Source organism: Lissotriton vulgaris, chromosome 2_1 (assembly GCF_964263255.1).
Source record: "Lissotriton vulgaris chromosome 2_1, aLisVul1.2, whole genome shotgun sequence".
Lineage (NCBI taxonomy): Eukaryota > Metazoa > Chordata > Amphibia > Caudata > Salamandridae > Lissotriton > Lissotriton vulgaris.
The window spans coordinates 2,064,179,389-2,064,193,816 of record NC_141687.1 but is presented as its reverse complement, the minus strand read 5'-3'; the positions used below and the strand labels follow the sequence as shown (position 1 = coordinate 2,064,193,816).

The 14,428-nt window shown below is 46.5% G+C and overlaps 1 protein-coding gene across 2 annotated transcripts in view; it reads right to left on the bottom strand.

Moving 5' to 3' along the window:
* The window catches only part of DMXL2 (Dmx like 2), a 2,078,996-nt gene that overhangs the window by 603,956 nt on the left and 1,460,612 nt on the right, over positions 1–14,428 (bottom strand). For both annotated transcript variants that reach the window (XM_086958287.1, XM_086958289.1), the window contains exon 32: positions 13,503–13,704. In XM_086958287.1, the coding sequence (XP_086814413.1) occupies positions 13,503–13,704 (202 nt within the window). The remainder of the gene's footprint in view (positions 1–13,502; positions 13,705–14,428) is intronic.

Sequence of the window (14,428 nt, the reverse complement as noted above, 5' to 3'; positions counted from 1 at the left end):
AAAAAGATCCAAAATAGATCAAAAAGTTAGTCCAAAAATGACTAAGAGTACTGCTCTTTCCGGATCTGCGCTTGCTGGCGCGGAATAAAGAAGAACTGACGTCAGCGCGTGAGGGCGGCGTCTAAGTACTCAGACGACGTCATCCCGGCCATCACGACGCCGACGACGACGGATGCTGAGCTGCAGACGATGCCTACCAACGTGCAACCGACGTGCAAGGGTACTGCTGACGAAAACTTTCCAGATCCAGCCTGGGGATATTCTAAGGTAAGGAATCTAAGGTAGGGAATCTAACACTAACCAGTTTCTTTGAGATGCCTTTACTACTCATTTCACCCATCACGACCCAGACACACTTCATTCCTACTGTGCTTGCACATCAGCTGCTCACCTACAGCAAGAGATCAAGAAGTCGCTTGAAAAATGCGCCACCAAACTCAATAGCAAACCGATACGAAAGATGGTGCACGTTGAAATTAAAATTAAACAAACGAAAATTTTGAACTTTGGAACACAAATGGAAACTGTCAAAGAACAGCATAGATAGACACTACTATGATAAACTACTTTGCCGAATTGAAAAATTACCATCACGCCCTAAAAAATGCCAAAACAAACTATTACACAAGAAGGATCGAAGATAACGGTAGCTTATCCAAGGAACTTTACAAAGTTATTCGCAAACTTTGCAAACCTACCAGCTTATCGCAAACCATGGCTCCCACGACAGAGAACTGTGAGCTAATTAATTATTGTTTCACTGACAAAGTGACAAAAATCTATGGGCCCTTCAATAATCCCCATGAAGACATTAATATTGACTGGGAAAACTTGGCACCTCACCCCTCTACACAAATCTACCTTGACACTCTGACTCCTTTTTCAGAGGATGAGGTGGTCAAAGCTAAGACTAAGGTCGAGGCAGGATCTCCACTTGCTCCTTGCCCGCATTTTATTTTTACCAGACTAGTGCCAGATTTATTTCCTCCTGTCACCAAAATACTCAACCAATCCCTGGAGCAAGCCTCATTCCCAGACATATGGAAGAAAACAGTGTTTTTTTTCCCTTCTGTAATTTATAATCTAGCTAACTATCGCCCAATTTCTCAATTACTTTATTTATCCAATGTTTTGGAGTGTTTAGTCAATTAACAACTCACCACCTTCCACGAATCCAACAATTTATTTATCTGTCAGACTGGTTTTAGGGCCATTTATATTACCATGCCACTTTACTAGCTGTATCTGATAATATTAGATCACTAGTTGATCAAGGCAGTGCCTTAGCATTGATCCTATTAGATCTTACAGCGACTTTTGATACTGTATCACACACTAAACTACTGCAAATCCTACACAAAAAAGGGATCTGCTATAAAAGCCCTGTCATGGTTCGCCTCTTTTCTGAAAGATCGAACCCAAACAATTCAAATGGGATCCTGCACCTCCACCTCAAAGAGCATTAAGTATGGTGTCCCGCACGGAGATACCTTGAGTCCCACCCTTTTCGGGGGCGTGGCCAAGCGGCGTAAGGAAATGGCCGCGTAGACCAAGAGCTCCGTCCTCACCGACTCCCCCGAATTAATCCGCTCAACAATCAGACACCTGAACCCAGGATCAGAAACCGGAGGGAATGAGGATCCCCCCGGGTACTCCTGAGTCAATCGGACACCCGGGGGCTGAGTACTGACTCCCATCTTGGAGTGGCCTGTATCCCAGTCGGAGCCGGGACCTGGCGTGCTGTCCCCAGACGGAATCTGGGTGAAGGGGGCAGCAGGCAGGCGGCGCGACTCGGGCCTGGAGCGGCCCTTACACCACACAGCAGCTGCTGATCGGAGCGTGCAGAGGGTGCCCCCCGCTTCTCGGTAGGGGTATATACAAAAAACTGTCCCCGGAAGCAGCCAAAAGTTGAATCAGTAGAAGCCTGGCCTGCCTGGCAGCCGATACAATAAACCTTCACACTCTGTGCACTGGAGGCGAGGCGGTGGGAAGTTCTTGTGGAGGAGACGGTGATCCGGTGAGTGCTGCCTGGGGTGAGCGTACCAGGGGCCCTATGTCTGCTGAGGGCCGAACAACCGAGTGGCTGGAGTCGCTCTAATCCCCCCATCTCTTTCAGCAAGACACTACGGCCAAGAATGTCAGGGGGTTATCACTCTGCAGATAACGGCACCAAGAGTGCAATATCCTTGCCCCCTAGACCCCCGATCTGAGATTTCTACTCCGCCGAAGTTCCCCGGCCTGATCAGGAGAGGCTATTAATGTGACTGGGCTAACTGGACTGCTGCTGTGTCAAATATTGGTGCCCTGAGTGTAATATCCTTAACCCCCCTGCCCCCAGGACTAAGATCCCTGCTCCATGGGGACTCTCTGGCCTGACCATACGAGGCTGTTGAAGTAGTTGGATGCTCCAGGCAGGTGAAAGTAGCTAGAATCGGTCGCCCGCTCCACATGGAGAAGCACGACCCACGCAGCGCCTGGTGAAAGGAGGGGGAACAAAATCTGACAGCCACAGCACCCACCTGCACGATGGCTACCTCTGACAAGCCCAGAACAACGGGCCCGAAAGGCCACAAAGCAATCCAGTCCAATAGGATGGACAGGTACGCGGTCCCTAGAGACTCGCCCCCGGGTCCGCGTCCCGGGAACCAGACCGCGAGTGAACCAGATAATGAGAGCCAGGAACTGACGCTTAAGGGCATAATGGAAGGAATAGCTGGGATCAGAACTTCCCTGGAGCACAAAATGGATGCACTTTCCATTGAAATAAACCTTATCAGGGCAGACCTCACTAAAGCAACTGAGAAAGTTAAGCAGGATGAAATGACAGCAGAGAGTCTGGTGGACGACATGTCACATCTTCAAAGAAATGTACAGGACTTGCAAACATTCCGCAAATTTACGGAGCACAAGCTGGATGACTATGAAGGACGCTTTAGATGAAATAACCTACGCATTCTTGGGGTCCCTGAAAAGGCGGAAGGGCTTTTTGGAGGACCTTGTCCTAAATCCTAAAGGTCTCAGCAAATTCTTTGTGATAGAAAGGGCACACAGAGTGCCCGGAGGTCGCCCGAAACCCGGGGCCCGCCATGTCCTATACTAGCGCGAGTATTGAACTTAAGAGACCGAGATGTCATCCTACTAAACGCTAGAACAACAGCGCCACTCTGCTACGAAAATGCTGACATTACTTTCTTCCCAGAATTCACACAACTGGCTCAGAGGCAGAGTAGAAACTTCTCAGAGACCAGGGGATCAAATATGCTATTCTCTTTCACGCAAAGCTCAGATTAGAGTCAGGGGGGGGAGCCTTTGTTTTTCGACCAGCCAGACACTGCCTCAGAGTGGGTGGAAATTCAAGCAAACCATGACTCTACTCTGGGCAGAATGGCCGTGAAGCTCGTGCCAGAGACCTGCAGAGGGATTGATATCGACTTTGGCAGCAGGTGAAACTACTAGGTGTTGGGCCACTTCCTCTTCGAAGCCAGCACCCACCATGACCCAGAGGGATGTCCTCTTGGTTTCCAGCCTCTTCTGACCATCTGCCTAGCAGAATCAGGAGGCAGAGACTTCACTGGGTTCTTTATGTACGTTATGAGAGGGGAAGGGAAGTGAGACGGGTGGCGTACCCCATTCTTTTTCTTCTTTTAGTTAACCAGTTGGGTTTCATGGGCAGTTGGGCGCCCGAATTGCAGTAAAGCAGGGTGGGGGGTGGTTGGAATGGGGGATTGGGCTGGGGGGTGAATTGTTGTTTGGTTTTGTTTTTTTCATTGACAGTACAGGCTGAATGGATTACTAGATATGCAGTAAACGGTACAATCTCCAATGTGTGCTCAGTGGGACAGAAACATTAAGCTATTAAGTTGGAATGCTAATGGGCTTGGGGACAAGATTAAACATAACATAGTGCTCCAACATATAAAAAGGCATATGCCCGATGTAATCATGCTCCAAGAAACACATTTAGTTGGTAACTCATGCAAGGCCATGCATAGAAATGGCTACACTATGGTGGCTCATGCTGGTTTTACATCTAGTTCACGCGGAGTGGGTATAATGTTCAGAAAATCATTCCCCCTCACAATATCATCTACATGGGTTGACAGCCAGGGTTGCTACTTCGGGGTCACAGGCACCTGCGAGGGTTAAATCATCACTCTTACGTCAATTTATCTCTCTCTGGGCCTACAGGCCACCACATTTAAAGACCTTAGTGCCAATCTTCTGGCTTTACCGGAGGGTCTGCTGGGGCTCGGAGGAGACCTTAATTCCGTACTCTCCGGCACAATGGATCGACACCCTCCCCAAGTGCTTGGACAGTCACACTGATGGTTGCCTGACTTTCTCGAGGCAATGGGGCTTGCTGATGGGTGGAGGACCTGTCACCCTGACAGCCTACAGTACACGTTTCACTCTGGCGCACACGCCATCCTTTCACAGACTAAACCACATACTAGTCCCTGGCTCACACATAGAATATATCCATGCGGTCCGACACCTAGCTAGGGGTATCTCTGACTAATCTCCACTTTGGTTGCACATAGTAATTAATCAAACTTGGGTAAGGAAACCCGCCCCCATCAATCCTTGGTACCTCCGCGACCCCAAAATTCATTAAGACTTGCTTAAAGCCATGACCGATTACTTTAGGGAAAATGAAGGCTCGGCGGACTCCCCTCAAACTCTGTGGTAGGCCTTTAAGCCAGTGATCCAGGGCAAAGTCCCGGTCTTTGATCTCAGGTGACAAAAAGAACAAGCGCAAAGATATCGCTGATGCTAAGGAGGAGATTTACCGCCTAGAGCACGACTGGACAGGCAACGTTACCCCTAAAGCGCTGCACACGCTTCGCCTTAAGCAAGCCAGTTACAGAGACTTACTAACAGAAAAAGATAAAGCACGGTGGAGGGACAAGCTGAGCAAGATTTACGACCTGGGTGACCAGGCGGGAAAGCTAATTTCTTGGCTTAATAAAAAGGAGTGGGCCAGTAGACTGGTCCCAGAGTCCCGTAACGCCGACATGCCTCCCACAACGGACCGACTGGACATAGTTAACCAGTTTGCTGACCACTTTCAAACCGTCTATACATCCACTGCGCCACATACCGAACGCGAGGCGGCGGAACTCTTGCAAGATATATACCTCCCTACACTTCCAGTAGAAGACCGTGAGTTTCTTGATAGCCCTCTGACCGTAGATGAAATAGCTCTAGCCATATGCATGCTACACTAAGGCAAGGCGTTGGGACCCAACAGTATCCCGATAGAACTGTACAAACTGCGGCCTGACGAGCTGGCTCTATACTTAAAAGCCATGTAAGGTGAGCAGCCTGGAGCAAGGAATACTTCCCCTAGATCAAAGGATAGCCTCTATAGTCACTATTCATAAAGAGGGCAAGCCAAGAACAGATTGTGCGTCTTATCGCCCCATCTCACTCCTTAACGCAGAACCCAAGATTCTGGCTAAACTTTTGGCTAATCGATTGATCAAAGTAATCGGAGGACTTGGAGCGACTGGTCCTAACCAGACGCTGTGGGGGTAGGTGTTGACGGCTGTGACCGCGCGCCGTTTTGGGTACCTTACTCAAAGGTGCTGGTTCCACGGGAGCTGACTGCGGGGGCACCTTAAGGAAAACCTTGGGGTTGCATCATTAAGGGCAGGACCAATCGGCCTGCACATTTATTGACCTCAAGACATAAGGTTGTATTTCTTTATTCACTGTGTAGTAAATTGCACTTAGGTCCTGAGGAATTGCTTAGAATGCAAGAAACATGTTGAGCTGATCAGAGGGTAGTAGATATTCTACTGTGAACCTTACACTAGTACATATCTCCCCTCCCACCTTTTAACCAAGGGAGTCAACCACACCAATAAAGTTCCCAGTGGATTGACCAACCTTTTTTTAACTCACATTCACTTCACGACTACACATTCACTCGTGATTACCCTTCCCCTCTTACACGCATGCAAAATATGGCAGGAACAAAAGATCTCCGGTAAAGAGCCCCTTCGCGGGTGCCCGCCAGACATTGCAGAACCAGTCTGACGAGGAGCAGAACCCATATGATGAAGCATGACACCTAGCTTGCTGGGTGTGAGAGGGTTTTAGTTCCAAAAAGGGAAATTCCCTTCCCTTTTACCTTTTTCTCCTTCTACTCTAGACTCACACTCCTACTCACATTGGGGAACTTTGTACCCTTCTTGTGCCACTTGTCACCACTGTCACAGCATTTATCTAATCCCATGTACTGTACGTATATGTCAGTGACTGTTAATAAAAAGAATTTTTTTTAAAAAGTCCCACCCTTTTCAATGCACATGTATAATCTCTGGCGGATATCAGTAGGAAATTGAGTTCTGACATCTGCTCTTACGCCGGTGATACTCAATTGGTGATCCCCCTGATAAACAGACTGGCCAACATCGAGACTAAGAACAACTTAATAATTTGTCTCACTGAACTTGCAGGATGGATGTCCCAGCACTGTTTAAAACTAAACACCGGGAAGTCTGAAATCCTGCTCTTCAGGGGTTCCCAGGCAATTTGGGACAATAGCTTGTGGCCCCAGGCACTAAGCACCGCCCCAGAAGTCAAGCAAGCGGCAACACATCTGGGCATCATCTTCGATTACACCCTATCTATGCATGACTAAGTACGCCCTTGTTCCCCAGATACTGATTCTATCATAGACCAACCTGCACTGCACTAAATTACGTCCTAGAGCCGTGATGTACCTCGGGATAAATGATGAGCTTTATAAATATAAATACAAATTATACACATCTCTCTTTGCTGATTTGTTACAGATAGATTTAAACATGAAATTATCACTCCCATCGTGAAAAAACACAACGGTAGACCGCAAAGTGCTTTCAAAGTACAAAATAATCTCCAACATCAAGTACAGTTCTGGAAGCTACCAGATGACTCTGAGTATGTGGAATAAATATGGGGCATTGAAGCAAGTAGGGAAGATACCAGGAAGACGTGCTTGGAACTCACTACGGTGAAGTGTCACAGCTCTGTCAAACTCTATATAAATAAATATAAGTATATTAGGTCTAGGGTATGCTCTACGATGTTGGTGAGTTCCTTCCCAAGTTGGATGAAGCACAGTCCAGTACAAGTCACACACATGTTTGATCTTAGCCATATCATCTGTATTTTGAAGCCCTTTCAGTATGATTTTTTTAGTCTGCCACAACTACTTCAAAGTTAACCTGAGGATATTGTCTACAAACCAATTATTTTCATAAAAATGCTTATCTCTGTGTGATGCTTTCATTGGTTACGGACATCGTGCTAGAACTTTTTTTATCATATTATAGTAGCAGAAACATTTACCATTAATATTTATATCGTAGAAGTTGTTTTTATTATAACAATTTAAGCCCTGATGTAATACAACCCATTCTAACAATTTTCACACCAACTGGTCTGCAAGCAGGTGTGCAATTTGCAATGCAACCTATGAACTAAAAGTTGCATCACAAAATGTACATTCGTAGAGGGTTGCAAAACCTACTCCTTAATGACAATTAATTAGGCATATTGCAATTTGCAAGCACCTGTGAATGGCTGCCAGTTTAGGGATGGGGCCTACAAAGGACAGGAGACAACCCTCATTAGTTTTCTTAAACAGCATGTATTTATTTTTTTTATTAAAAGCAAGCCGTATCCATTGCTGGGACAGGTGATGCTTTAAAAAAAACACAATGATTTCCAGTTTGGTACACATCAGGGGAGCATGAAGTGGTTCCTTAGCCCACTGCCTTCTCTTCCTCCTCCTCCCGACATAATTCCCAGAAGAAAGGCCTTCCTTTTTCCAAATCATTTACTACTCTGCTTGGCCCATACCCATGCCTCCAAGCCTCTGTTGTGTTCTGATCACTGTTCGCTTCGCTGCCCGCCCGCTTGTTACGGACATTCACGGTCTTCCTTCAGCACCGCACTCCCGCCGTCTGACGTCACGCGCAAGAACGCGAGCAGCGCCGCGAGCAGAGCGGAACGGAGTGCTGCAAGCAGAGCGATACAGAGTGCAGCATCCGCGTTTCACGCAGGGAAGGCAGCAACGCAACGCATCCACAGACACAGTGGCAAGGAATAAATGGACAAAAGCGAGAAGAGGAGGAAGAAGGAGACGGGGCAAACCGGGGGGGGGGGTGCAGGGGGCTCCCTGTTCCCCGCTTAATCAGTGGATCGTGGGGCATGGGCACAAAGGCTGATCTAGACAGACACACAGAGGTAAGTGGGGGAGCGGAGAGGAGGGTGGAGCTCTGAACGCATCCCTGGATTTGTGTGCATCTTGGATCTAGGCTTGCAGAATCTCATGGACAAAATATGGTGGTTGTACTGATTTGAACCCCAGCAAAGATAATCTATAGTGCATGTTCAGCGTAAGCGGAGAGTCTGAGCGACCGGGACCTTGACCCAGGAGACGCACGTAACAGAATCTGTTATACTGCTCTCTAATAACGGATATAAAGGAAATCCAGCCCCGGTGAGCTGTAACAGCGCTGGGAAAACTCTGTGATGGCCTCAAAAAAAGTGAAAAAGTTGGTAGAACCTAATTTGAGGCCAACATTAAACGCAGCAAGTCCGGGCATCTTGAAAGAGAGTGGCGAGAGTATAGAGTTGACACAGGCGAAAGCAAAAAGGAAAGAAGCAAAAAGGACTAAAGTGGTGGTCAAAAACCTGGGCAGTGCTGCGTCAAATTCGATAAAGGAGTTCATGGGGAAACATTTTAAAAAGGTGTTTACACCAGTAAAAGGCAAAGAAAACGCAACAAGCAAGTTAGCATCCCCCAACGGAAGTCTAGAGAGGGAGGAGAATGCATGTGCCTCCCTACCATTGGAGGTACACGTGTCCAACTCCCATAATATGGTCAATCATTCGTTACAGATATTATTGGACCATGGGGGTTTAACCTCGCCACTGTTGTCGTCATCACCTCTCAATCCTTTCTCCTATGACTTGGAGAGAGGATCCCTGGACAGCCCGATCCTACTGGACAGCCCAATGCCTCTGGCAGGGACAGAGAGAATAACAAATCTCTCTGAGGAGCAGGATAAGCCAGAAAAGAAGTGAAAATAAATGCCTGCCTGAAGTTCAAAATATTAGCTTAAGACATTATGCCGAACTGGATAAAACACCTGAGTTAAATCTTGAATCAAATCATGACCTTTTATCATTGTCTGCTGCCTCTATGTTGGACCTAATGCTAATATTACAAAAGACTCTGCAAGGACTTTTAGACGTAACCCTGTCTAATTACACTATTCTAAAAAAACAGAAAATGTATCTAGCTAAGATAGAGAGGGAGCTGCAGGGCATTAGAACCCATATGCCCAATATGGTAAGACAAATCCCTGATCCCGAGCCCCAAATTCAAGTACAGGGGAAACTAACAAACCCCCTAAGGGAAGTGAGCATATGCCAGTATGGCAGGTAAAATCCCTAACCCTGACCCTGTCCCTCGGGGGGAGGGCCAGCTTCAAACTGACAAACAATCCAAAGAGGGCCACCAGATATATATTTCAAAGTGGCCTATGAGGATAATAAGAAGTGTAGAGCAGACTAGACGAGGGCAAATAAATAGAGTAAGAGGGCTGGAAAAAAACCAGCAAGGTGAGCTAAACCCCTGAGGAAGAATCAGTGGTGGAAGAGGAAGATATCATGAGAGGAAAGGAAATAAAGGGACCCTACCCCCAGATGAGTATACCAAAGAAGAATAACCCAAAATGGCAGGGAAAAACTGCGCTTCCACATAACATCCCGAAACCCCAGAAGAACCCAGATAACAATAAATCCGCAGCTCAGCCCAAGGTGGTGGGGAGACAATTGGGAGGAAATTTGCAAGCCTGGGTTACCCGGGAGATGCGAGTAAATAGACAATAATCAAACTGAGAAACGCCAATCCCAAGGGGAAGCCCAAAAGGTCTCACATTGGTGCAGCGATGAAATCCGTCACAGTAACCTAAGATGGGCGTTAGAGGCAAAAAGAAAAATAAAGGAAATAATTTGGAGTCTAAATGTGGGGGTAAATCAAAACTCATTAGATGTAGATTTCACGAAGAGTGCACTCAGAGCACAAGGAAGGGAGTATTCCAGAATGCAGGACTTAAAACCATATACTAAAGAAGTGGTATAAGTACCACGAGTCGAAAGGAAGTAAGGCCTAGGGCCTTGGGAATCGCTGGGGCTACGCTGGACTAACACAGGTTAGGAACTAGGAGGCCCACGGGATCTGGTTTGCAGTGCGCAAATTTTGAAGCAGTTCACATTGGAATCAATGGATGCGTAAAAGTTAAAAAGGTGAAGGTAGGAAGTCTTCTGGTCAGTCTAGGACTTAACCCTTTGGAATCTGGACACTAGGAGTGTTAAACTACTCAGGGGCACCGGGGTGCCAGCGTTACCTCACCCACAGGAAGCGGGTGCAGTGGTGCCAAAGTGTGTTGAGATTCTGCAGGAGTCCGGATGGAGCCTTGGAGTGTTGATGCTGCAGGCGACCTGATGTGAAGAGGTCCGGTGGATCCAAGGGTGGATCTGAAGAGGTGAAGACCTGAAAGCAGAGGGGACAATGTTCACAGTCACTAGCCAGTGACCAGCGTGGCACCAGGAAGGAACCAGGCGTTGTCGGGTGCCAACAGGTGATCTCGTGAAGCTTGTCTCTTCAGCAGCGTGGACTAGGAGACGATGACGACGACCAAGAGTCACTCACGAGCTGTCCCACGTAGGCTCTAGTTGATGGCGGTGTCGGCTTCTTGATCGGAGCAAACAGGCCTTGGCTAATGCAAGCCACGCAGGAAACAGAGAAGGCTTCTCACTCTAACCAGCAAGGTCAGAGGGGTTGCTGCTTTTGGGAGCAGCAAGGGCCAGTCTGGAGCAACCAGACCACCGGTGGAAAGTTGTCGTTTGGTCGCCAAAATGGCCACTAGCCAACAGACTAGTAACCGGATAGACGCGTCGAGTGGAACAAAGCAGAAGGGCCCCACGCAGATCTCGTGAGAGTTGGATGGCTGGTCCTTGGTGCAATGTAGCTCGGTGGTGGGGCTTCTCAAGACCCCAAGCACAACGATGAGGGTACCTCTGGGGCTGCGCAGTCAGCTTCTCGTGGACTTTTCAAGAGGTCCGGTCCCACGTCTCAGGTCGCCTCCACTCCTCTCAGATTAGCAGGGACTGTGGATCGGGCTGTTAGATGTCTGGGAGTCTGGTTCTTGTCAGGCTCTGGGCTCGGGCTCCGGCAGGAGGCGGCGGCAAAGCAGTTGTTGATTGCTGGATGGTGCCTGTGTTGACAGGGTGGCCACTCCTTGGCCACAAGGGAGATTCTTCAGTCTTCTGAGCAGCAGAACGTCGAAGGTCCAGAGTTTCTTCTTATGTAGTCGAATTTCAGGGTAATCTGCCGTCTTGGGACTCAGCTCCTACTTTTAAACTAATTCTAGGGGCTGGACTACCTACTAGGTCCCTCCTATGGGTGGGACCAGAAAGGGGGGTGGTTACACCCCCTTTCCTTTGTCCAGTTTCGCGCCAGAGCTGGGGCTGGAGTGCCCCAGCACCGGTTTGAACTGGCCTATGCAAGGGGACACCTTGTGTGCCTCGGGCATGTCTGATTCTATTCAGCCCTACCTAACCAGATACACAAAATCCTGTCTGTGGTGCTGCTAGCACCTCCCAAGGCAGGAAACCCTTTGTCCAAACCTCCCTCGCTGGAAGGACTCCCAGCAGCAGGAGGTCAGACTTGTGTCTGTGGTGGCAGCATCCATTTTGTGATGCTGAGGCTCTGTTTAACTTTAACCGGGGTTCAGGTTCTGTACATGTCGTGTCCCTCCAGAAGGGTGGAATGCTACCCCCGTCGCCAGAATTGGCGAGGGGGTAGTATTCCAATTAGTATGACACCTTACTCGACATGTTTTGATAATGTCAAACCAGAGTTACCATTTGACCGCAAGGTTCATAATGCACTTAAGAGTATATGGTATGACGCTATCAGGAAACAGCTAAAGGACATGGTTCCGAAAGCTGCAGAAAGGCTCAGCTCATGCTAGAGCACCATCTCACACATAACCAAGCACTCTGCCTCCAGGATTGATAAGGCTTGCCATAGGAGTGACTTATAGGTTACTGTGTGTTCTTGTATGGATTAGATATAGAGATACTATATCTAAAGCAAAGGGTGATTACACCACCTTGCCCCAGCTGAGTGATCAGCCAGTTGTGTCAAATAGTAAAGCCAGGCCAGGGGAGGCACAATACGTGCTGCTGCCCCTGGTAGGCCTTGGATGCACCTATGCCCTGGGTGCCTAGGGTACACTGTACAGGGGCTCACAAGGTGATCCATGTTCCAATTGGTATGTACCTAGAGTACATGGAGTCCATTTTAACAGAGAGCGCAGAGGGCCTGGGGTCCTGAATAGCAGGGTCCCAGGTCAACTAAGTCGAAAACCAGCTAAACACTAGGCAAAAAGTTGGGGGTAACCATAGTCAGATGTCCACCTTCCTACAACGACCCTTATTTATAAAATATGGCATAAGACTACGCGCCCAAGCAATGAACTTACTGATAGGAATGCAACATTTGGATATAGCAATTGCACTTGGTAACTATCTGAAAGGGGTCAACCATTTAGCGCGGGAAAAGCTTAAGAAAGTATGGTGAGGAATCTACTTGTACTCCATCGCCAGCAATAGTCGAAGGGTAAAAATCGAGGTGAGGCAAGCTCATAAGATCTTAGATTGTACTATAAGTGAATACCGCTAAATGTAACAAACTTGTCTTATTTTAAAAGGTAAAAATCTCCAGTTTTATTATATATAGTGGGTTTTTAATATTTTAAAGATTTTATAAATTAGTATACTTATGGAACGGTTTTTAGTATAGAAGTAGATATGTGGAGCTGTGCAGAAAGTAATTGCCTGATTTTATAAATCTTTGTATTGTCTTGATATTGATTCGTTTTGTACAATGTGTTGAATTGTATTTGATCTCAAGGTTTAAAGACTACGGTCTAAATAAACAGAGTTTCTCTCTCTCTCTCTACTCCCTTTGAAGAGTCAATAGCTTTTCAATGATTTGTAATCGCTTTGTGTAAGCAAACTACGGATAAATATCACTGTGAATAGGAACTAGGAAGGGGCGCTCCTGTCATGCTTTGCGAAAATTACTTTTTGTAATGAAGCACAAACCCCTTATTGTGCATCATAAATGACTAAAAGGGTTTTATGTGCATTGCCCAAAACCATTAAGCGTTCCCAAATCTTATGTATTTGTGAATCACAGGGGATGAACTGCAAAATAGTTTAGCACACCTGCCATCAGTAGTGAATTTAAATTTTAAGAAAGCATTTTAATCCGCATCCTCAACTCATTATTTCAGATTTAAACCAATGCTGTTTTTAAAATATTTTAACTGAAACCCTTTAATGTTAGTGTTTGTTCATGTAGAAAAAGTCTTAAATCACGTTCACTCTGAATAAAAAATAAATAAATAAAGGTATTCACTCCTTACTTGAAAGGGGTATTTTCAGGTTCAAGCATTGCTTTGTGCCGAAGTATGGCTGGTCCTGCTGCCACTGTGAGGTCACTTGGAAAGATATTAATGTAGTTTTGTGGAGGGCCTTCAAATTGGTCCATTTTTTCTTGAATGATTTGTTCCCAGTTTTCCATTGTTTTTACCACAGCAATTCCCAGTGGTGAAGTTACAGGGAGATCTACAGGAATTGAAGCAAAAAAATCAACATTGCAGAGCTAAAATACTTGAAATATATGTATAATGTATTTTATAACACTAATACTGGATGCTTGTGTCACTGTTTCAAAAGGAATATAGACGGTAATTACAATGCTCAAATTTACAGTTTAGGATAGCTATATTAATAGTTTGGTGGTAGTAAATGTTGGTGCTGTCTCAGAGAAATTAAATGATAGTCATGGGGCCGAACAGAGGTCTGGGACGGTGTTGTCCTCAAGAATGGATAAAGAAATGTGCATTTGAATAAAAGATGTAAAACAGCATTTCAAACTACAGTCAATAAATAAGGACTGACTCAGAACGGGCACAAGATCAATATATTAGAAAATCTGAAAAATAGAATAAGTCGAGAATGTAGAGGAAATCAATAGAGATATGGGCAGCATTCCCAGTAGAGATACAATAGAATGTGTCTCGCCCTCCAAATGAACTATTTACTAACCTACAGTAACACCTTATCTGGTAGAGACTCAATTTAGCTTCAGATTTCTTACCGACCCTCCCATACTCCCAACCCCGCAAATCGGTTCAGGTGTAAGCAACACCCTTTTCATGGCCATAGCCTTTTCACCATCAGTGGTCATTTCTTATTGTGGCTCTGCGTTCCTTATGTTAGAAATATCCCCAGGCATTAGACTGGATCTGGAAATGCTTTGTGAGAAGTACACCTGCGTGCCAGTAGG